General features: G+C 41.6%; 2 protein-coding genes across 4 annotated transcripts in view; both read left to right on the top strand.

Annotated features, from left to right (window-relative positions):
* The window catches only part of LOC310948250 (protocadherin alpha-C2-like), a gene marked incomplete at its 5' end in the record, with an annotated part of 169,067 nt that overhangs the window by 92,677 nt on the left and 52,822 nt on the right, over nt 1–23,568 (top strand). The window contains 2 exons of one of the 3 annotated variants that reach the window (XM_083915312.1): nt 13,959–14,562; nt 18,139–20,057. The exons of the other annotated variants lie outside the window; for them this stretch is intronic. Of the exons in view, the coding sequence (XP_083771438.1) occupies nt 14,088–14,562; nt 18,139–20,057 (2,394 nt within the window). Of the gene's footprint in view, nt 1–13,958; nt 14,563–18,138; nt 20,058–23,568 lie in introns of those variants that run through there. 3 annotated transcript variants of the gene reach the window in all.
* LOC310947892 (protocadherin alpha-8-like) lies at nt 8,777–11,188 on the top strand (the record flags this gene model as incomplete). The annotated part of the gene is made up of 1 exon (XM_083914864.1): nt 8,777–11,188. The coding sequence occupies one exon, from the start codon at nt 8,777–8,779 to the stop codon at nt 11,186–11,188; it is 2,412 nt and encodes an 803-aa protein (XP_083770990.1).

The raw sequence follows: 23,568 nt of genomic DNA, 5'->3' as shown, positions 1-23,568 counted from the left end.
ATCAGGGCTGTAGACGCAGACTCCGGATACAATGCGCTGCTTTCTTATCAACTCTCTGAGCCCAAAGGAAACAACCTCTTCCGGATCGGAACCAGCACCGGAGAAATCAGGACTAAGAGGAGAATGAGTGACAATGACCTGAAAACTCACCCCTTGGTGGTGTTGGTTTCTGATAACGGAGAACCCTCCCTGTCAGCTACCGTGTCTATTGATGTGGTGGTGGTTGAGAGCACAGCTGACATCCAGACTCAGTTCAGACATGTGCCCATAAAGGAGGACAGCTTCTCTGATTTGAACCTGTATCTGCTGATCGCCATTGTGTCGGTGTCAGTGATCTTTCTGCTGAGCCTCATCAGTTTAATAGCTGTCAAATGCCACAGGACAGACGGCAGTTTCAGCAGGTACAGCGCCCCAATGATCACCACCCACCCTGACGGGAGCTGGTCTTACTCTAAATCTACTCAGCAGTATGACGTGTGTTTCAGCTCAGACACACTGAAGAGTGACGTAGTGGTTTTCCCAGCACCGTTTCCACCTGTAGATGGTGAACTGATCAGTATAAACGGAGGAGACACTTTTACCAGAACTCAGACTTTACCTAATAAGGACAAGGTAAGAACAACACGCTTATAATGGTCAACACATTAAGACAGTCCTGAGTGTTAATACAATCAGGATTTGCTTGCTATTCATGTATTTGATTGTTAGTTTTCCTTCTTTGTTTATTTGTTTTTCTTATATGTTCATTGATCCTGTCTTGTGAAAAACAGTGAAGTTTTGCATCTCTCATCGCCTACGATGAAAGGAATTCTTAATTTGCAACTTGTATTTCCCGTTTAAACGCAATAGTCGCTGTCCACGGTGCTGGTGTTGGTATTGTATTTTTCACAAACAAAGTAGGGTTAAGTGCACACTACTTGACCTTAGTTGACAATAGTATTAGATTGATTTTTATTAATTCAGTAAATCATATTTTTTAACCATCATTATGTTTTCCTTGACAATGGTACTGATACAAGGGATATATTGCTTTGTGCGCAAGGTAGGATGTATATTCGATGGCATAGTAGTTTGCACTGATGGCTTGGTTTATTTTTTCACAAACCATTCTTTTATCTTCTGTTTTTCACGGAAAGTACCCTGACATTTTCGTTCACGAGTTTTTCGTTTTAAAAATTGCCCATATTTGTACTCAGCATCAGATAGTGATGGTTTGTGTGAAATACTGTTTTTTCCTGGTATGTAATGCAGTTTGTCCATAAGGCCATAGGGGGGCACTGTAGACCACAACTCAGAATTGACTGTATTTAAATATCGAGGCCCCTCCCAGATTAAGAACGTGAGGATGTCTTGTTGGGCTCTGACACAAAGAGACGCAGAAGCAGAGAGAGAGGGCTGCGACATTATCTCTATTGTGGACAAATCAAAGGAAACCGGGACACAGTTTCGGACAATATTCGACATCCATTAGACTTGTTTCTATGTTGGTTTCACGTCGGATTGGATTATGTCTTCCATTAAGAGGAGTCCTGTGGTGGCATACGTGTTATTTGTGCTCCTGCTGGATTGTTACTGGGAAGCGGTGTCCGGGCAGCTCTCCTACTCCATATCAGAAGAGGTGAATCCGGGAACTTCTGTAGGAAATATAGCCAAGGATCTAAACCTCAGTGTCGATGATCTGGAGTCTCGTATGTTTCGGATTGTTACCGGATCAAAGAGAAGATATTTCGAGGTAAACCTAAAGACTGGTGTGCTCTTTGTCAGTGATAGAATAGACAGAGAGGAGCTGTGTGCGAAGGCGGCGAAATGCACAGTGAGTGTAGAGGCTGTGATAAATGCTCCGTTGAAGCTTTATCGTTTAGAAATAATTATTCTAGATGTTAACGACAATAATCCGTCTTTTAGTGCGAATTCGCAAAGTATTGAAATAGCCGAAAGCACACTACCTGGAACTAAATTTCTTATGCTGTCGGCCTATGATGCTGATGTAGGAAAAAATGGTATCAATACATACAAACTAAATCAAAATGATCATTTTTCATTGTCTGTTAACAAAGGAGATAGTGTGTCTGCTGAGCTCGTTCTCCAGAAACCTTTAGACCGAGAAAAACAGTCTGTAATTAAACTCACATTGACTGCTGTAGACGGAGGGACACCCCCGAAGTCCGGAACATCACTGATAATAATCAATGTCTTGGATGTTAATGATAACACCCCGATCTTTACAAAACCATTGCATAAAACAAGTATTACCGAAAATGCTCCGCTTGGCACATCAGTAATAACAGTGACAGCAACAGACGCAGATGCAGGCCCAAACGGGGAGATTTCATATTCCCTGAGTAGCAAAGACCAAGACAATGTGTTGGAAATATTTCAAATTGATGAGCTCACAGGCTTAATAACTGTTAAGGGAAAGATCGACTTTGAAGAGCACCCAGCTTTTGAAATCCGCGTGCAAGCCAGTGACAAAGGATATCCCCCAATGGCAGCACAGTGCAAAGTTCTAATCGAGGTAGTGGATTTAAATGACAATACTCCTGAGATATCTGTAACATCATTAATTAATAGAGTTAATGAGGATGCAAAAACAGGTACTGCTGTTGCACTTGTGTCAGTCCTGGACAGAGATGGAGGTAAAAATGGAGCGGTTCAATGCCATATTAAAAACGACAGCCCTTTTAAATTGGAAACAAATTATAAAAACTATTACTCTTTGGTAGTAGACGGACAGCTAGACAGAGAGAGAGCTTCACATTACAATGTCACCATCACAGCTGCAGATGATGGAATCCCTGCTCTCACGAGCACCAGTGAACTTACTGTTTATATTTCCGATGTCAATGACAACTCGCCTCGTTTTCCAGACACTTTTGTTAATGTTTATTTAAAAGAGAACAGTCCGGTTGGAGCTGTTCTAAAAAGAGTAGCTGCAATTGATACAGACATTGATCAAAATGCTCAGGTGAGCTACTCAATTGTAGAAAATAATAGTAACACATTGCCATTATCTACAATGGTGAATATCAACTCAAAGACTGGAGATATCATCAGCCTGCAGTCTTTTAACTTTGAGGAGTTGAAAACGTTTCAGTTTAAAGTTCAGGCCACAGACTCTGGTGTTCCTCCGCTCAGCAGCAACGTGACTGTGAACGTTTTAATCCTGGATGAAAATGACAATAATCCAACAATTCTCGCGCCCTATTCTGAGCACGGCTCCGTGAACAGCGAGAACATCCCCTATTCTGCTGAAGCGGGATACTTTGTGGCAAAGATCAGGGCTGTAGACGCAGACTCTGGATACAATGCGCTGCTTTCTTATCAACTCTCTGAGCCCAAAGGAAACAACCTCTTCCGGATCGGAACCAGCACCGGAGAAATCAGGACTAAGAGGAGAATGATTGACAACGACCTGAAAACTCACCCCTTGGTGGTGTTGGTTTCTGATAACGGAGAACCCTCCCTGTCAGCTACTGTGTCTATTGATGTGGTGGTGGTTGAGAGCACAGCTGACATCCAGACTCAGTTCAGACATGTGCCCATAAAGGAGGACAGCTTCTCTGATTTGAACCTGTATCTGCTGATCGCCATTGTGTCGGTGTCAGTGATCTTTCTGCTGAGCCTCATCAGTTTAATAGCTGTCAAATGCCACAGGACAGACGGCAGTTTCAGCAGGTACAGCGCCCCAATGATCACCACCCACCCTGACGGGAGCTGGTCTTACTCTAAATCTACTCAGCAGTATGACGTGTGTTTCAGCTCAGACACACTGAAGAGTGACGTAGTGGTTTTCCCAGCACCGTTTCCACCTGTAGATGGTGAACTGATCAGTATAAACGGAGGAGACACTTTTACCAGAACTCAGACTTTACCCAACAAAGACAAGGTAAGGGATTTAAAACATTAAGTATTTGTCGCTGAACTTTTTCTATGTAGAGAATTATTTACGATGTGGTGAAGTTTTATTTTCGTCATTAAAAAAAGAGATTTGTGCCATCTAAAGGTCCAAAACTGTCATGACTTTTACAGGAAGTTTCCCTTTTAAATAAGAAAGATATGATATCAAGTATAGGTTGTTGGGTTTGCAATTTTATATTTAAACTGTAGCTTGTTGTTCATTTGTTGATGTTTTTAAACTTCATACATGTTTGGCTGCTGACTGTGTGGGTCGCTATCCGTGGTGCTGAACTTTTTAAAACCCGCTTTCACTTCCCAGAACATGATGCGAAACAAAACGTTGTTGAAGTGAAATATATATATATATATATATATATATATATATATATATATATATATATATATATATATATATATATATATTCAAATATCTTAACACATATCTTTGGAACAACTGTTGACTAATTTGTTACATAATTGAGCGTTTATCTTCAAGGAAATCGATTCAATCTTTGCAGTAACTTTGCTCTTCAGTTAAAAAACAAGCCAGTGAATATAGTATTTACATAATAAAGAATAGTATTTTCCTTTCCAAATGATTCAGTGCCAGTACTGCAAGGCTTTTGCTTCAAGTTCCAGCTAATTATTAAAACAAGCTGTATTTAAAATAACACTTCGGTCATACTGTACATTTTTAAGTCATCAATGGGCTGCACGTTCTTATTATTTGACCTTTTTATGTTTTCTATTGCTTCATCTTTAAGGATAAATGTGAATATTTACGACTAAACAGTGTTTTCCATATTGATGTAGCATGTATTGATGATATATGTCCACACGGGGACACTGTAGACCATCACATTTGGACTGTGTCTTCGGAGGCTCAGGGCTCCTCCCAGATTCAGCGGATGATGCTTCTGTGGGCTTTGTTACAAAGAGAGGTCCGACGACAAAGAACGGTCGTCTTGTTTCGTCGTGGAAAAGCGGAATTGTTGGTCTGGAATATATCTTTGTTGAGCTTGATCCCGTGGTTGTTGTGACATAGTGTACAGATTTTCCTAAATGCTCCTTCTCGATGTCTGGAATAATGCATTCGCCGGGCAGACCGAGCTCTGTGTGGATATTTGCCTTGGTCGTGCTGCTGGATTGCTACTTGGAAGCGGTGTCTGGGCAGCTCTCTTACTCCGTCTCAGAGGAGGTAAATCTGGGGACTGTTGTCGGAAATATCGCTAAAGATCTGAACATCAATGTCCAGGATTTGGAGTCCCGCATGTTTCAGATTGTTGCTGGATCAAAGAGGAAATATTTCGAGGTAAATCTAAAGACGGGTGCTCTGTACGTCAATGAGAGGATAGATCGAGAGGAACTCTGCGGCGATGAACCAAAATGTTCCCTCAGTGTAGAAGCAGTAATTAATAACCCTTTAAAACTCTACCGGATAGAAATTATAATCTTAGACGTTAATGATAATTCCCCATCATTTCTTAGCGCCTCGCAGGTGATAAACATTACAGAGAACAAAGCAGCAGGGGCTAAATTTCCCTTACAACGAGCTCACGATGCAGACGTCGGAAAAAATACTGTAAACAGCTACAAGCTTAGCCAAAATGAACACTTCACACTCGCTACACATAAAGGAGACAGTGTTACAGCCGAATTACTGCTTCAGAAAGTTTTAGACAGAGAAAAACAGTCTGTGATTCGACTCATACTGACGGCTGTTGACGGAGGAACTCCTGTTAAATCTGGTAGTATGACTATAATCGTGAATGTGCTGGACATTAATGACAACTCTCCGGAATTCAGTCAAACTCTGTACAAAGCAAGTGTTTATGAAAATGTAAAGATCGGAACATCGATAATAACACTAAATGCTACTGATTTGGATGCAGGTCAAAATGGACAGATATTGTACTCTTTTAGTAAAATTGACCGTGCGACCAAAACTGATCTGTTTACTATCGATGAAAAAACTGGGACTGTAACAAACAAAAAAAACATCGACTTTGAAGAAAATAATGCTTTTGAGATTCGCGTACAAGCCAGTGATGGAGCTTCCTCCCCGATGACGTCACATGCCAAATTATTGATTGAAGTTTTAGACGTCAACGACAACGCTCCTGAAATTTCAGTTACATCACTGTTAAACACCGTGAAAGAGGACGCGTCCATAGGCACCGCCGTTGCGCTCGTGTCAGTGTTTGATAAAGACGGAGGAAAGAATGGGATGGTCAACTGTAAAATCTCCAATAATGTCCCTTTTAAATTAGAGTCGAATTATAAAAACTACTATTCGTTGGTGGTGGACGGTCCTCTTGACAGAGAGAGCACATCTCAGTATTACATCAGCATCACCGCTACTGATGAAGGCAGCCCGCCTCTCTCCAGCACGAGCGTTATTAATGTACACGTCTCAGATGTTAATGACAATAAACCGCTATTCACAGAAAACATAATCAATGTCTACGTAAAAGAAAACAGTCCAGTAGGAGCGGTTATGAAAACAGTTTTAGCAATTGATGCTGACATCGATCAAAATGGTCAGCTGAGCTATTCTCTTTTACAAAGTAACAGTAACTCAGTACCACTCTCGACAATGATAAACATAAACACAGAGACTGGAGATATCATCAGCCTGCAGTCTTTTAACTTTGAGGAGTTGAAAACGTTTCAGTTTAAAGTTCAGGCCACAGACTCTGGTGTTCCTCCGCTCAGCAGCAACGTGACTGTGAACGTTTTAATCCTGGATGAAAATGACAACAGTCCCTCGATTCTCGCGCCCTATTCTGAGCACGGCTCCGTGAACAGCGAGAGCATCCCCTATTCTGCTGAAGCGGGATACTTTGTGGCAAAGATCAGGGCTGTAGACGCAGACTCTGGATACAATGCGCTGCTTTCTTATCAACTCTCTGAGCCCAAAGGAAACAACCTCTTCCGCATCGGAACCAGCACCGGAGAAATCAGGACTAAGAGGAGAATGAGTGACAACGACCTGAAAACTCACCCCTTGGTGGTGTTGGTTTCTGATAACGGAGAACCCTCCCTGTCAGCTACTGTGTCTATTGATGTGGTGGTGGTTGAGAGCACAGCTGACATCCAGACTCAGTTCAGACATGTGCCCATAAAGGAGGACAGCTTCTCTGATTTGAACCTCTATCTGCTGATCGCCATTGTGTCGGTGTCCGTGATCTTTCTGCTGAGCCTCATCAGTTTAATAGCTGTCAAATGCCACAGGACAGACGGCAATTTCAGCAGGTACAGCGCCCCAATGATCACCACCCACCCTGACGGGAGCTGGTCTTACTCTAAATCTACTCAGCAGTATGACGTGTGTTTCAGCTCAGACACACTGAAGAGTGACGTAGTGGTTTTCCCAGCACCGTTTCCACCTGTAGATGGTGAACTGATCAGTATAAACGGAGGAGACACTTTTACCAGAACTCAGACTTTACCCAACAAAGACAAGGTAAGATTATACAAATTTAATAATGCTTTTTAGCTAAGATTTTCACTTAGTCAAAGCCATGTGTCAATATGCCATTATATTTACTCATTAAAACTGCCATAAAAATGTATCATCGCGTAAATTGTATCACATTTTCTAAAGCCCTTCCATTTAAAATTAAACTCAGGTGTAAATCTCTGATTTGGATTAAACACAATGGGATACTTTTGCCATCGTGCATCCCATCACCTCCAATAAACATTGATGTTTGGAGACGATTGCAATCCTGACGTACGTCATTGTCGTTTATGTTGTTTACCTTTACGTGTGTCAACCCGTTCTGAAACGCACTAATGTTCATAAAAACACGCCCGATACTCGTAGCGCTTCAACTTGAGAATACTACACAAATTTACTTTAATTTTCCTGCATTCACTGATATATTATATATATTTTTAAGTCGTAGGAGTATACTCTACTTTCCTCTATGATGATGCACAAAAAAATCGCTTATTCTGAATTTCAGCTTTGCATGCACGTTCATCATATTAAAAGTAGAGTTTAAACTGAAGAATGTAAGCATGGTGTCTTATGAGTAGCATTTAAATACTTAACAAATTAAAAATATACCAGATATTTTCTAATTGTATCAAATAGTGAAAAATAAACACAATATTCAAGGATCAGAATGTCAACACCATTCAAATGCCGTAAATATTATCGTTTTTGTCCACATTGTGATAAAAACGGCATAGAAAAATTAATGATTTGATGTTTAGTTAGTTTTAACAAAATAAATCATCACATTGCTCAGCTCTACGCTGCTTTTACGGTTGTTGACTTGTGAGTCCTTATGATAATGATATAGTAGCCGTTTCATGTTGGGTATGATCTCTTCTTGTCTAAGTATGTTGTACTCTTGGTATTTTATTTATTATTTTCATTTTGGATCTACCATTAAGTTGTAGGTATTGCGGGCGCCTCGCCTCAAATGTGCTTTGAATACCCCGCTGCAGCAGCATAATGATGCTCTATCTATGGTCCTGAAATATGCGGCGACTGGACGCTACCACGTTGCAAGGGCCTGCCATTTATGTAGTTTATCGCTCACATGAATCATGTAATTCTGGTGATATCTAAGTTAAAGGAATATTTGATTGTGTTTATTTGAATATATTGTAGTTATTTCAAATGGCCATGAGGCTACACTGTAGACCGTTACATCGCCAGCAGGTCGCTGAAATGTAGAGGCCCCTCCCACATGAGAAGGCTCATCGTTGATTTTCAGTGCTTTGTTAGAAGGAGACGCAGGGCGAAGGAGGATGAACATAGAGCATACACTGACATATAACCCGGTCTTCAAACGCTATTTTGGTCTTAAGTGAAAGGCACGTTGATGTAAGGATCTATGTTTTGTTCTCGTTGTATGGAATTATGAATCTGCCGAGAGGAAAGACCTCCATCGGGATATATCTCGTGCTTCTTGTCGTGGAGTACAACTGGCGAGCGGTATCCGGGCAGCTCTCCTATTCCGTTTCAGAGGAGGTAAACCTGGGGACTTCTGTTGGAAATCTCGCCAAGGATCTGCATCTCAATGTACATGATTTGGAGTCACGTATGTTTCAGATCGTTGCTGGTTCAAAGAGAAAGTATTTTGATGTGAATTTGAAGTCGGGTTTTCTCTGCGTCAGTGAAAGAATAGATAGAGAAGAGCTCTGTGCGAAGGCTGCAAAATGCACGATAAATGTAGAGGCTGTGATTAATAATCCGCTGAAACTTTACCGTATTGAAGTTAATATTCTTGACGTGAATGATAACCCCCCCTCTTTCACTGCCAAATCACAAACTATAGACATAGCAGAGAGCATATTGCCGGGTGCTACATTCCCTGTGCTTTCGGCCTACGATGCCGATGTTGGGAAAAATAGTATAAACACATACAAGCTAAATCCCAATGCATATTTCTCTTTAGCGGTGCACAAGGGAGATAGCGTGTCAGCCGAGTTAGTTCTTCAGAAAGCATTAGACCGAGAAAAACAGGCTTTAATTAAACTCACACTGACCGCTGTAGATGGAGGAACACCTCTGAAATCAGGCACGTCAGAGATCATAATTCATGTCTTGGATACAAACGATAACATACCTGCTTTTGCCAAGACGTTGTATAAAACAAGTATTACAGAAAACGCACAACCTGGCACTACGGTAGTAACAGTGACGGCAACTGACGCTGATGAGGGGACAAACAAAGACATTGTGTATTTATTAAATTCGAAAGATCAAGATCATGTCTTGGACATTTTTGAAATTGATTCAGAAACAGGAATAATAACTGTTAAAGGAAAACTTGACTTTGAAAAAAATGCTGCCTTTGAAATTCGTGTGCAGGCTGTTGACAAAGGCCAGCCTCCATTTACAGCACAGTGTAAAGTACTAGTGGAGGTGGGGGACCTGAATGACAATGCGCCTGACATCACAGTGACGTCACTTCTCAGTACAGTGAAGGAGGACGCAGAAATTGGTACTGCCATTGCACTTGTTTCAGTTATAGACAACGACGGGGGGAAAAACGGTGAAGTCAGATGTGAGATACTGAATTCTGTTCCCTTTACATTAGAGACCAATTATAAAGATTATTATTCTTTAGTGATTGGTGGAGCTCTAGACAGGGAACTCATTTCCCACTACAATATCACTATCAAAGCTACAGATGAAGGAAGCCCCCCTCTCTCTACTACTAGTCTTGTTATTATTCAGGTTTCTGATGTAAATGACAACACACCTCGGTTTTCAAAGTCTGTAATTAATATGTATGTGGACGAAAACAGTCCAGTTGGGACGGTTATGAAAGCAATAACTGCAACTGATGCTGATGTTAGTGAAAATGGTCAGGTGAGCTATTCCTTAGTCACTGATAATAACTTAGTTCAGTTATCTACAATGGTGAATATAAACTCAGAGACTGGAGATATCATCAGCCTGCAGTCTTTTAACTATGAGGAGTTAAAAACGTTTCAGTTTAAAGTTCAGGCCACAGACTCCGGTGTTCCTCCGCTTAGAAGCAATGTGACAGTGAACGTTTTTATTCTGGATGAAAATGACAATAATCCAACAATTCTCGCGCCCTATTCTGAGCACGGCTCCGTCAACAGTGAGAGCATCCCCTATTCTGCTGAAGCGGGATACTTTGTGGCAAAGATCAGGGCTGTAGACGCAGACTCTGGATACAATGCGCTGCTTTCTTATCAACTCTCTGAGCCCAAAGGAAACAACCTCTTCCGGATCGGAACCAGCACCGGAGAAATCAGGACTAAGAGGAGAATGAGTGACAACGACCTGAAAACTCACCCCTTGGTGGTGTTGGTTTCTGATAACGGAGAACCCTCCCTGTCAGCTACTGTGTCTATTGATGTGGTGGTGGTTGAGAGCACTGCTGATATCCAGACTCAGTTCAGACATGTGCCCATAAAGGAGGACAGCTTCTCTGATTTGAACTTGTATCTGCTGATCGCCATTGTGTCGGTGTCCGTGATCTTTCTGCTGAGCCTCATCAGTTTAATAGCTGTCAAATGCCACAGGACAGACGGCAGTTTCAGCAGGTACAGCGCCCCAATGATCACCACCCACCCTGACGGGAGCTGGTCTTACTCTAAATCTACTCAGCAGTATGACGTGTGTTTCAGCTCAGACACACTGAAGAGTGACGTAGTGGTTTTCCCAGCAGCGTTTCCACCTGTAGATGGTGAACTGATCAGTATAAACGGAGGAGACACTTTTACCAGAACTCAGACTTTACCCAACAAAGACAAGGTAAGAACATTGGCATTGAGTATCTCATGTTATTGACCTGAATTTCTGCTGATAATCAACAGTGAAAATATACTTGTTTATTTAATAATGAGCTTTGTGCTCCTTAAGCAACAACAAGTTTTCATTGTAATTATCTAGGAGTTTAAGTTGAATTAAAAGTCATTGAGGTTGTTGTCCCAATTTGATTTAGGCCTGCTCCTGTTGTGGAAATATCCCTTCTTTTAGCTGCTAATTCTGCATTTACATTTCATGTCGCTATCCTTGGTGCTGAAAGCAAATGTCTGAATGTATTCTGGCTGCAGTCCACATGACCTATGGAAGACATACTGTATACGCCCTTCTAAGAAATCAGCCATGTTCAGTTGTGCAGTACACTTGCAATCTTACATAAATCTGTGTGTAGAAAACAGAGAATAAGATAAACTCATGAGTTGTCTATCATTTTCATTTCACATTAGCAGTCATGCACAGTGTAACACTTAAGAGGGATTTCACAATACCAGGACTTGTGGATTACTGTATCAGATAGGTTTGACTACTGGATCAACGTGGAATGTGATAATGAGACTCAGGAGGCAAAGGTTTAAATGTAAAAGTAATGCCAGCTTTAGTTAGAATAATAAATTGAATAGAATAGAATATACAGATACACAGATAAACAGATGGATGAATAAATAAGTTACAACAAGACCAACAAAATTATCTGACAAAACAAAACAATTAAATAGATATTACATGCAGTAATATCCTGTGAGTATCTAATTTAGCTACAGTTTCTAATTTGTGTGAACCCTAATATCCTGTATTCTATATTTCAACTTCAAATTGTTAGTTTCTCTTATCCATTGAAACAGTTTTCAAAGGAAACTAAATATATATCAATTTAAAGACATCACAAACGCCATTCACTTGAGGAGGATTATCCTACACAACAGAAATGCTTATCCAATTCCAGAGGACGTCCAAGGTCCAAGGAAAACGATAAAAAAGGTGAGTGTAGGTCCAGGGATAGAGAAAATGTAAGTCTGGGGAATTGTGTGAGTGTGAGGGTGTTGAGATGCTGGGCCTACCACACCAGAGAGTAGCAGGACCTGTCCAGTGACCACGGGATATCTTGGGTTCACTTCACTCTAGATAAGTGGGTGGCTCGGCATCGCTTCACTTCACGTCACTGGAAGGACAAATAAAAAACAAAATCCAAAAGAACAAATAAAACAAGATAAAACCCGACCTTTCCACACACAGGGTCAGAGAAATGTCATCAGTTATTTACTAATACAGTTCGTCATTCACTGTTACCATGGCAACAGAACAATATGCAATACTGCGGATATTGGTTAACTGTTTCTTGTTAATAACCCATTTTAACAGCTATATTTAATATAATATAACAGTGAACTAATTTAAGTGTGAAATAAAACAAAATAATTCATTAAAACCAATAAGCATGCTCGCCGATCTCTGTGTTCGTCAGGGCACAGGCATAAAACAGCTCTGGTACCCGGTGTCGCCACAGCGGTTCTAAACAAAAAGTAAACTGTATAATAAATAATGTACTTAAGGTAACATTACAAGGTAACATGTCGTTTATGGATTATGTCTTTACCTTGTTGATGAAAGCAGTTGTCCACACACAGACGAGAGCTGGGAGCAACAGCTGAGCGTTAGCAGACGAGCAAACAGCAGTAACGGCCACGAACGTTAGCCAGCGAGCTTACGGTAGTTAGAAGCCAACGGCTTTAACGGCTAAAAGGACAGCCGTTACCACATCTACCGTATCATTAAATCACTTGCTGCTGCTTTTTTATTTCAGCAAACACTCACTGACAGCTCGTTTGCTTCAGTAGACTCCGTTTTCGCTGGACTTATCGTGTTCTTCCTTTCTTTCTCACTTGGCTCACTGTTTTAAAACGCTGCTCCTACTTGATGCTCCCCGTCTCTGCGTAAACTGACGCTCACGCTCACAACACACTCAAAACAAACCGGTGCGCGCGGCTAAACTGTCTTACAGTTCTGATTGGCCGATCCGACCCGATGCATTCAGGGGACAGAAAACATGGGACAAATCGATACTGGACTAGACCATACGTGCAGTTTTTTTTTATTAACTTATCAATTCATAATACATTCATTTACTTGTCTTTTCTTGTTCTAATTTATTCATGTAGCCCAATATATTAAAGGGGTTACAATGGTATTTGCAAAAACTTTCTTCTTGTTATAAATCCAACTGTGTTGTTTGGATAATGTCAGGCTGTGACTATTCACTTTAAATGTGTCAAGAACGTGATTGACATGTTGATTTCTGAGGTGTTACTGTTCACAATTGTATAATCCCTTAGTGTCATGTTTAACTTCAAATGTTCCGGCTAATATCATTTGAGTTATACCACATACAGTCAGAGAGAAATTAGCACTTCAGTTATGTCCTAAACATCTTTATTTAATTTTTAAATAGCATATTGTCAGACATGCAGCCTTAAGGTCAACACCTTTCCCGTAGAAGTGTTGATAATTTCCATAATATAATAAATCATTGTCACACCAGATTCGTTACCACAATGACTTTGATACTATATCTCAAAGATCTTGTAAACGCTTTTGGTGCTGTTTGAAATTCAAGTGGTTATAAGCGTTTCTAAATAGGAAGGGGTATTTCATAATTGTTTACTATGTGTGCAGTTAATCACATTTACCACACAGTGACGCTGTAGACCGTAACACAGAAATGTTGAGACTCCTCCCCGACTAAAAACGAAATGACTGTGGATTTTCAGCACAAAGAGACACGGGGAGAGAAGGGAGGACATGATGGAGTCATCGTCTTTAAGAATAAAAACATCGACATTGTGTTGGTTAGAATAGTGTCACAGCTTATCATTCCTCGGTAGAAGCGCCATTGTGGATATATGTTTTGTTCTTTTTGGGCGGAATTATGCCTTCCCCGAGTAGCAGGACGTCTGTTGTTACATATCTGGTGCTGGTGCTGTTGGATTGTTTCTGGGAAGCCGCGTCTGGGCAGCTCTCCTACTCTGTCTCAGAAGAGGTAAACCCGGGGACTAATGTCGGAAATATCGCCAAGGATCTAAACCTCAATGTGCAGGATTTGGAGTCCCGTTTGTTTCAAGTTGTCACGGGATCTAAGAGGAAATACTTCGAGGTAAATCTAAAGACCGGGTTTCTGTTTGTCAATGAGAGAATAGACCGAGAGGAGCTTTGCGCAGATGAACCCAAATGTACTGTCAGCGTAGAGGCAGTTATAAACAACCCACTAAAGCTTTACCGCGTAGAGATAGAAATTAAAGATGTGAATGACCATTCTCCGTCTTTTAACACTGAATCGCAAGTTCTGGACATTGCAGAGAACACATTGCCTGGATTTAGATTCGCGTTATCGGAGGCAAGCGATGGTGATGTGGGTAAAAATGGTGTTAGTGCGTATAAGCTCAGCCCGAACGAATACTTCAGTCTTGCGACACACAAAAGAGGGGAGAGCATATCTCCAGAGTTAGTGCTGCAGAAAGCCCTAGACCGTGAGAAAATGCCACAAATGCAGCTCATGTTAACTGCTGTAGACGGGGGAACTCCGCCAAATTCAGGCACATCAGAAATTGAAATAAATGTACTAGATATTAATGACAATGCACCAATGTTCAGCAGCACTCTTTATAAAGTTAAAACGTTTGAGAATATTCTGACTGGTACGGCGATCTTCACCTTAAATGCGACCGACGCCGATGAAGGCCCAAACGGTGAAATAGTGTATTCTCTACGTAATAAGGATCAGGACCATATTCTGGATATTTTCCAAATTGACCCTGAAACGGGGATCATTTCAGTGAAAAGCAAAATCGATTATGAGGAAAGAAAAGCTTTTGAGATACGAGCGGAGGCAAGGGACAAAGGCCAGCCTCCTCTGTCTGCTCACTGTAAAGTGCTGGTTGAAGTAATCGACGTAAACGACAACGCTCCTGAAATCACCGTGACGTCACTACTCAACACAGTGAAGGAGGACGCGGATGTAGGTAGTGCCATTGCACTTGTATCAGTTTTAGACAGAGACAGTGGTAAAAACGGAGAAGTTAAATGTGAGATATCAAATACGGTTCCATTCAAATTGGAGACAAATTACAAAAATTATTACTCTTTAGTGGTTGACGGACATTTAGACCGAGAGGTGACTCCTCAGTACAACGTAACAATCTCAGCTACTGATGAAGGCAGTCCTCCTCTATCGAACACCAGTGTTATTACTATTCACGTTTCTGATGTAAATGATAATGCCCCATATTTCCCAGAACATTTGATAAACATTTACGTGAAAGAAAACAGCAAAGTAGGAACAGTTATTAAAACAGTGACTGCAGTTGATGCTGACGTCAGCAACAACGGCCAGGTGAGCTACTCACTTTTAGACAGCAATAGTAAATATCTGCCCCTCCCTACAATGATAAACATCAACTCAGAGACTGGAGATATCATCAGCCTGCAGTCTTTTAACTTTGAGGGGTTGAAAACGTTTCAGTTTAAAGTTCAGGCCACAGACTCTGGTGTTCCTCCGCTCAGCAGCAACGTGACTGTGAACGTTTTAATCCTGGATGAAAATGACAACAGTCCCTCGATTCTCGCGCCCTATTCTGAGCACGGCTCCGTCAACAGTGAGAGCATCCCCTATTCTGCTGAAGCGGGATACTTTGTGGCAAAGATCAGGGCTGTAGACGCAGACTCTGGATACAATGCGCTGCTTTCTTATCAACTCTCTGAGCCCAAAGGAAACAACCTCTTCCGGATCGGAACCAGCACCGGAGAAATCAGGACTAAGAGGAGAATGAGTGACAACGACCTGAAAACTCACCCCTTGGTGGTGTTGGTTTCTGATAACGGAGAACCCTCCCTGTCAGCTACTGTGTCTATTGATGTGGTGGTGGTTGAGAGCACAGCTGACATCCAGACTCAGTTCAGACATGTGCCCATAAAGGAGGACAGCTTCTCTGATTTGAACCTGTATCTGCTGATCGCCATTGTGTCGGTGTCCGTGATCTTTCTGCTGAGCCTCATCAGTTTAATAGCTGTCAAATGCCACAGGACAGACGGCAGTTTCAGCAGGTACAGCGCCCCAATGATCACCACCCACCCTGACGGGAGCTGGTCTTACTCTAAATCTACTCAGCAGTATGACGTGTGTTTCAGCTCAGACACACTGAAGAGTGACGTAGTGGTTTTCCCAGCAGCGTTTCCACCTGTAGATGGTGAACTGATCAGTATAAACGGAGGAGACACTTTCACCAGAACTCAGACTTTACCCAACAAAGACAAGGTGAGTCATGGTTTATTTCATCAGTCTAAGGGGAGTGAAATTGTTTGATTGTTGGGTAAACATAATGTGAGCTTCTTTTGTTACATACAGATATATATGATGATTATAGCCATACCCCAAAATAGCACATTGCAATATAGTGAGACACGTCCACTCCGGTTGTAGGAAAAACGCCCTAGCAGCTGCTCTGTTTTAGATGTACTACCTCTGAGAATGGGAGTAAAGTGGATTAAGCTATAGCACTGTGTAGTTTTGTTGTTGAGCATTGTTTCATCTCGTCAATCCATACTGGAAAGACAACGCTATGTGTTCAGAGGTCTTCAAAGCATTCACATTCATTTCACTTCATCTACATACTTATAACTATACTCTATCATTGTAAATCATTTGAAAATGGGGTCATGACTCAGACACTTTTTGTAGTCCATCTACTATGTGAAACTTGAGTTAAACTAGTTTGATGGCATTTGATGGAACTAGAAACTTTGCAGGCGGGTCAAGGAGTTTTAAGAGTGTTGAGGATGTTTTGTATGTTTGAAGAATACTTTCATTTCAACAAAATTGATACATTTTCACTGAGTTTTACGGTGTCTTGGAAATAGTACTCGGAAATAGTACTACTTGAGCAATGGCACAACGATCATTACAACTGCATGGACCACTGTCCATGGTGCTGAACAAAGTTTTCTCTTTCTTCTCTTCTCTGTACTGGGATTCAGGTGCTGTCCGCGGTGCTGATATTTAGTGAAAAGGCAGGGTAATCACATAACACGAGAATAATTTGTAAAACTGCATATTTCACTGTTTAATTTTGATCTATGAGCAGTTGAGCTCAAGTCTACCTATACAACCCATTATATGCAATAGATTATTCAGCACGTTTCTCATTAATATGGTTTACTGCATCTTACATTAAACACCTCTTCTTCTGCTCTGAGATGTTTTTTCTGCATACAAAAGAGTCACAAGATGTCACTAGAGACCACGCAAAATCTTGCATTCACCCGTTTAGAAACCCCTCCTCTATTTATGACAAAAACGAAAACGTCATCGCCTGGCAGTGCTTTGTGAAAATAGCGTACAGACGAGTGAAGCCCCGAAGAGAGAGGACTCTAAGCGAGAATGGAAACTTAAATACGGTTATTTTTCATTTTTCGTTGAGAAGCCAAGGGGCAGAAAACAGGATTTGTCGCTTTGGCCTAAACAGCGATGGCTGCTCCTGAACAATGGAATAATATTTTTGCTCTGTTTGTCACGCTGCTTTGTCTCTGCGACTGGTCCGTGGCTCAGATATCCTATTCAATTTCAGAGGAGGTGGACAAAGGGACAGTGGTGGGAAACCTCGCTAAAGATTTAAATCTCAATGTGCAGCATCTCCATTCCGCAGGTCTTCAGATTACCTCTGGTTATAAAAAACAGTTTTTTGACATGAATCATGAATCTGGAGTACTTTTCGTTAGCGAGAGGATAGATCGGGAGGAGCTTTGTCCTAATACGGTAAAGTGCTCTTTAAATATAGAGGCTATACTGAGTAACCCTCGCAGCCTCCATCGAATTGAGGTTGTTATTATTGATATAAATGACAATGCTCCGTCTTTTCAGGAAGAAATAACTACAATTGATATGTATGAGTCTTCATATGTCGGAGAAAGACATCCACTGCCGATAGCTCATGACGCAGACGTAAGCGCTAACTCGGTGAAGACCTACAAATTGAACCCTAATGATTATTTCTCTTTGGATATACAGAGCACTGGTGACCAGAGTGTGTCTGCTGAGTTAGTGCTACAGAAAGCATTAGATCGAGAAACACAGGCTATTATTGAACTCACACTGACTGCGATAGATGGAGGAAAACCTCCCAAAACGGGAACTTTACACATACAAATTAATGTACTGGATGTAAATGACAACTCACCCTTGTTCAGTAAATCTCTCTACAAGGTCCAAGTTGTTGAAAATGCTAACGTTGGCACGACGTTATTAACACTGACAGCTACTGATTTAGATGACGGTGTTAATGGTCAAATTGTATACTCTTTCACAGAAAGGGGGCGTTTAAACCCTGATGACAAATTTGCCCTGAACTACAATACAGGAGAAATTACAGTAAAAGGCGATATTGATTACGAGGAGAATCAAGCTTACGAGATTCGCGTTCAAGCACGAGATAAAGGCACTCCTCCTCGCAGTGCACATGGTAAGGTTTTAGTCGAAGTTATTGATGTTAATGACAATGCTCCAGAAATCTCGGTTTCATCACTGATGAGTCCAGTGAAAGAGGACGCTGAAATAGGCACAGCTGTGGCTATGGTGACTATCACTGATAAAGATGGAGGCAAAAATGGTCTGACAAACTGTATAATTACAGGTGTTGTGCCATTTAAACTAAAATCTAACTATAAAAACTATTATTCTTTGTTGGTTGACGGGCCGCTTGACAGAGAAAGTGTTGCCCATTATAATGTATCAATTAAAGCTACAGATGAAGGAACTCCCTCTCTGTCGAGCACAAATATCATTACTATTCAACTTTCTGACGTTAATGACAACCCCCCTCGGTTTCTGGAGCCTCGGATTAATGTTTATGTGAAAGAGAATAGTCCGATTGGAACCACTATTCATATACTGACGACATCAGATTCAGATTTGAATGAAAACGCCAAAGCTACGTATCACTTAGTAAACAGTTCTCCGAAAACCACACAGATATCTTCATTTGTAACTGTCAACTCAGACTCTGGAGATATCATCAGTCTGCAGTCTTTTAACTTTGAGGAGATGAAAACGTTTCAGTTTAAAGTTCAGGCCACAGACTCTGGTGTTCCTCCGCTCAGCAGCAACGTGACTGTGAACGTTTTAATCCTGGATGAAAATGACAACAGTCCCTCGATTCTCGCGCCCTATTCTGAGCACGGCTCCGTCAACAGTGAGAGCATCCCCTATTCTGCTGAAGCGGGATACTTTGTGGCAAAGATCAGGGCTGTAGACGCAGACTCTGGATACAATGCGCTGCTTTCTTATCAACTTTCTGAGCCCAAAGGAAACAACCTCTTCCGGATCGGAACCAGCACCGGAGAAATCAGGACTAAGAGGAGAATGAGTGACAACGACCTGAAAACTCACCCCTTGGTGGTGTTGGTTTCTGATAACGGAGAACCCTCCCTGTCAGCTACTGTGTCTATTGATGTGGTGGTGGTTGAGAGCACAGCTGACATCCAGACTCAGTTCAGACATGTGCCCATAAAGGAGGACAGCTTCTCTGATTTGAACCTGTATCTGCTGATCGCCATTGTGTCGGTGTCAGTGATCTTTCTGCTGAGCCTCATCAGTTTAATAGCTGTCAAATGCCACAGGACAGACGGCAGTTTCAGCAGGTACAGCGCCCCAATGATCACCACCCACCCTGACGGGAGCTGGTCTTACTCTAAATCTACTCAGCAGTATGACGTGTGTTTCAGCTCAGACACACTGAAGAGTGACGTAATGGTTTTCCCAGCACCGTTTCCACCTGTAGATGGTGAACTGATCAGTATAAACGGAGGAGACACTTTCACCAGAACTCAGACTTTACCCAACAAAGACAAGGTAAGAGAAAAAAAAATCAACGAAGACGGATTTGTGTATATCATAGTGTGAACATTTAAAGTTTAAAAGTGTGTGTGGAAACTTTAATTTGGTTTTGAAAACGTTTCCTGGGAACGTGAATATGCTGGAACAGATTGTATATCTGACTGTATACTGTTTGAAACGATTTTTGCAGGTGTTTTCTCGCATCATTTTGTAATCTTAAATTATGGATGATTAAACCGACTGAAGCATTTCAGCAGCGTTTGACCAACAGAAAAAGCATGTAAAAACATTTAGCTCCTTTTGGAAATTTCAATACCAATCATATTATTGCAATTGTCGCAGATCTCCACTTGGTGACACTATAGACCGTAACATTGAGAGTTCATAAGTAGTAGTTTCACGCTCCTCCCAGTTTTAGATGACGATCTGTCTTCTCCGGGCTTTGTCACAAAGAGAGAGCGATAGCACGGAGGAAAGATCCGCTTTCTCCCTGTGTAGAATATATATTTGACGCAATCTAAAGTAGTATTTTCATAGTTGTATTATTCGTGACGGGATTTCCTTGCATTGGATGTACGTTTAAATCACCTTATGGAATAATGCCTGCACCAATGAGGACACCTATTGTTTCATGCCTGGTGCTTGTGCTACTGGAGTGTTGCTGGGAAGCGGAGTCTGGGCAGCTCTCCTATTCCGTGTTCGAAGAATTGAGTCCGGGGACATCTGTCGGAAATATTGCTAAAGATCTAAACCTCAGCCTTCAGGATTTGGAATCCCGTATGTTTCAGATTGTTAAAGGATCGAAACGAAAATATTTCGAGGTCAATGTAAAGACTGGAGTTCTCTACGTTAATGAGAGAATAGACAGAGAGGAGCTCTGCGCGAAGGAACCAAAATGCACAGTCAGTGTGGAAGCTGTGATAAACAACCCTTTAAAGCTGTATCGGTTAGAAATAACTATACTAGATGTTAACGACAACGACCCGTTATTCACGGAGAAGTCTCAAACCGTAGACATAGCAGAAAATACTCTGCCTGGAATTAAATTCGCTTTGTCGGAGGCTATCGATGCAGATGTAGGTAAGAATACGGTTAATGCATTTAAATTAACACCAAATGAATATTTTTCTCTAGCTACAATCAAAGGAGGAGAAAGCGTGTCTGCCGAGTTAGTTTTACAGAAAACGCTGGACCGAGAGAAACAGCCTGTGATACATCTCACTGTGACTGCCATAGACGGGGGGACTCCGCCGAGATCTGGCACGTCACAGGTCATTATTCACGTTTTAGACATAAACGATAACACTCCAGTGTTTAGTAGCCCCTTGTACAAAACTCGCATATTTGAAAACACGCCAATCGGGACAACTGTCATTACATTAAATGCAACCGACGCAGACGAAGGGACGAACAGTGAAATAGTGTATTCCTTGAGAAGTAAAGGGCAGGATCGTATATTAGAGATTTTCAATATTGATCCCATTACGGGTGCGATAATGGTCAAAGCGAATATCGATTATGAGGAAAATAAAGTCTTTGAGATCCGTGCAGAAGCAAATGATAAAGGTCAGCCGCCAATGTCTGCTCACTGTAAAGTGCTGGTAGAAGTAATTGATGTAAATGACAATGCTCCTGAAATCACTGTGACGTCACTGTTAAATACAGTGAAAGAGGACGTGGACGTAGGTACTGCTATTGCACTTGTGTCATTTGTCGACCACGATGGTGGCAAAAACGGTGAAGTTAGGTGTAAAATCTTAAATCAGGTTCCCTTTAAACTAGAGACGAATTATAAAAACTATTACTCTCTAGTTGTAGACGGGACTCTTGACAGAGAAATTACCTCCACCTACAGCGTCACGATATCAGCAACTGATGAAGGGAGTCCTCCTCTTTTCAACACGAGTGTCATCACTGTTCACATTGCTGATGTAAATGACAACTCACCTCGTTTCTCAGAACCCGTGTTTAATGTTTACGTGAAAGAAAACAGTAAAGTTGGAGTAATTATTAAAACGGTTTCTGCGACTGATGCAGACATTGACAAAAATGGACAGGTTAGATATTCATTTTTAGAGAGTAATAGTAACTCAATCTCCGTGTCCACAATGGTAAACATCAACTCAGAGACTGGAGATATCATCAGCCTGCAGTCTTTTAACTTTGAGGAGTTGAAAACGTTTCAGTTTAAAGTTCAGGCCACAGACTCTGGTGTTCCTCCGCTCAGCAGCAACGTGACTGTGAACGTTTTAATCCTGGATGAAAATGACAACAGTCCCTCGATTCTCGCGCCCTATTCCGAGCACGGCTCCGTGAACAGTGAGAGCATCCCCTATTCTGCTGAAGCGGGATACTTTGTGGCAAAGATCAGGGCTGTAGACGCAGACTCTGGATACAATGCGCTGCTTTCTTATCAACTCTCTGAGCCCAAAGGAAACAACCTCTTCCGGATCGGAACCAGCAACGGAGAAATCAGGACTAAGAGGAGAATGAGTGACAACGACCTGGAAACTCACCCCTTGGTGGTGTTGGTTTCTGATAACGGAGAACCCTCCCTGTCAGCTACTGTGTCTATTGATGTGGTGGTGGTTGAGAGCACAGCTGACATCCAGACTCAGTTCAGACATGTGCCCATAAAGGAGGACAGCTTCTCTGATTTGAACCTGTATCTGCTGATCGCCATTGTGTCGGTGTCAGTGATCTTTCTGCTGAGCCTCATCAGTTTAATAGCTGTCAAATGCCACAGGACAGACGGCAGTTTCAGCAGATACAGCGCCCCAATGATCACCACCCACCCTGACGGGAGCTGGTCTTACTCTAAATCTACTCAGCAGTATGACGTGTGTTTCAGCTCAGACACACTGAAGAGTGACGTAGTGGTTTTCCCAGCACCGTTTCCACCTGTAGATGGTGAACTGATCAGTATAAACGGAGGAGACACTTTCACCAGAACTCAAACTTTACCCAACAAAGACAAGGTAAGAGCATAAAAGACTGAACACAATCAATCAGTGAATATTGTGTATTTCATATCTAGCTTTATATGCTTTAAGTGAAGACAAAATGAGGTTCCCTTCATCATTATTAGTAGATAATTAATATTAACTAACTAGCAATGTAAAAAGTCTGATAGATTGCTAACAACCACAGTTGTTATGCCTCCTGACACGGTTTAACGGCAAAGGCGCTCTCCATGGTGCTGATATCTCTCAAGGTGCCTCAGTGTGCCCCATGTGATTGACTTCATGTACTCATGGCTACCTGGTATTACATGTCCCACAGCTTGTGGGTGGATCTTAACATTTGGAGGAAAAAAAGTTTATTATTTTCTGTAAAGCCGAACAACAATTTCGAATTTATACTACCCACAACATAAATACAATAAGCTGGTAAACAAAGGAAGGAAGTACATAAAGGTTTTTTTTTCAGAAATGACCAGCTGTTTTTGGTGGTGAGAACTGATTACTAAGTTTGTTCAGCAGCAATAGCTGGGAACCGTCATAGAGCATCCGTCACTTTTTAATTT

The sequence above is a fragment of the Echiichthys vipera genome, assembly GCF_963691815.1.
Source record: "Echiichthys vipera genome assembly, chromosome: 6".
Classification (NCBI taxonomy): Eukaryota; Metazoa; Chordata; class Actinopteri; order Perciformes; family Trachinidae; genus Echiichthys; species Echiichthys vipera.
Note: the sequence above shows the minus strand (reverse complement) of the source record. Positions and strands in the feature narration are given on the sequence as shown.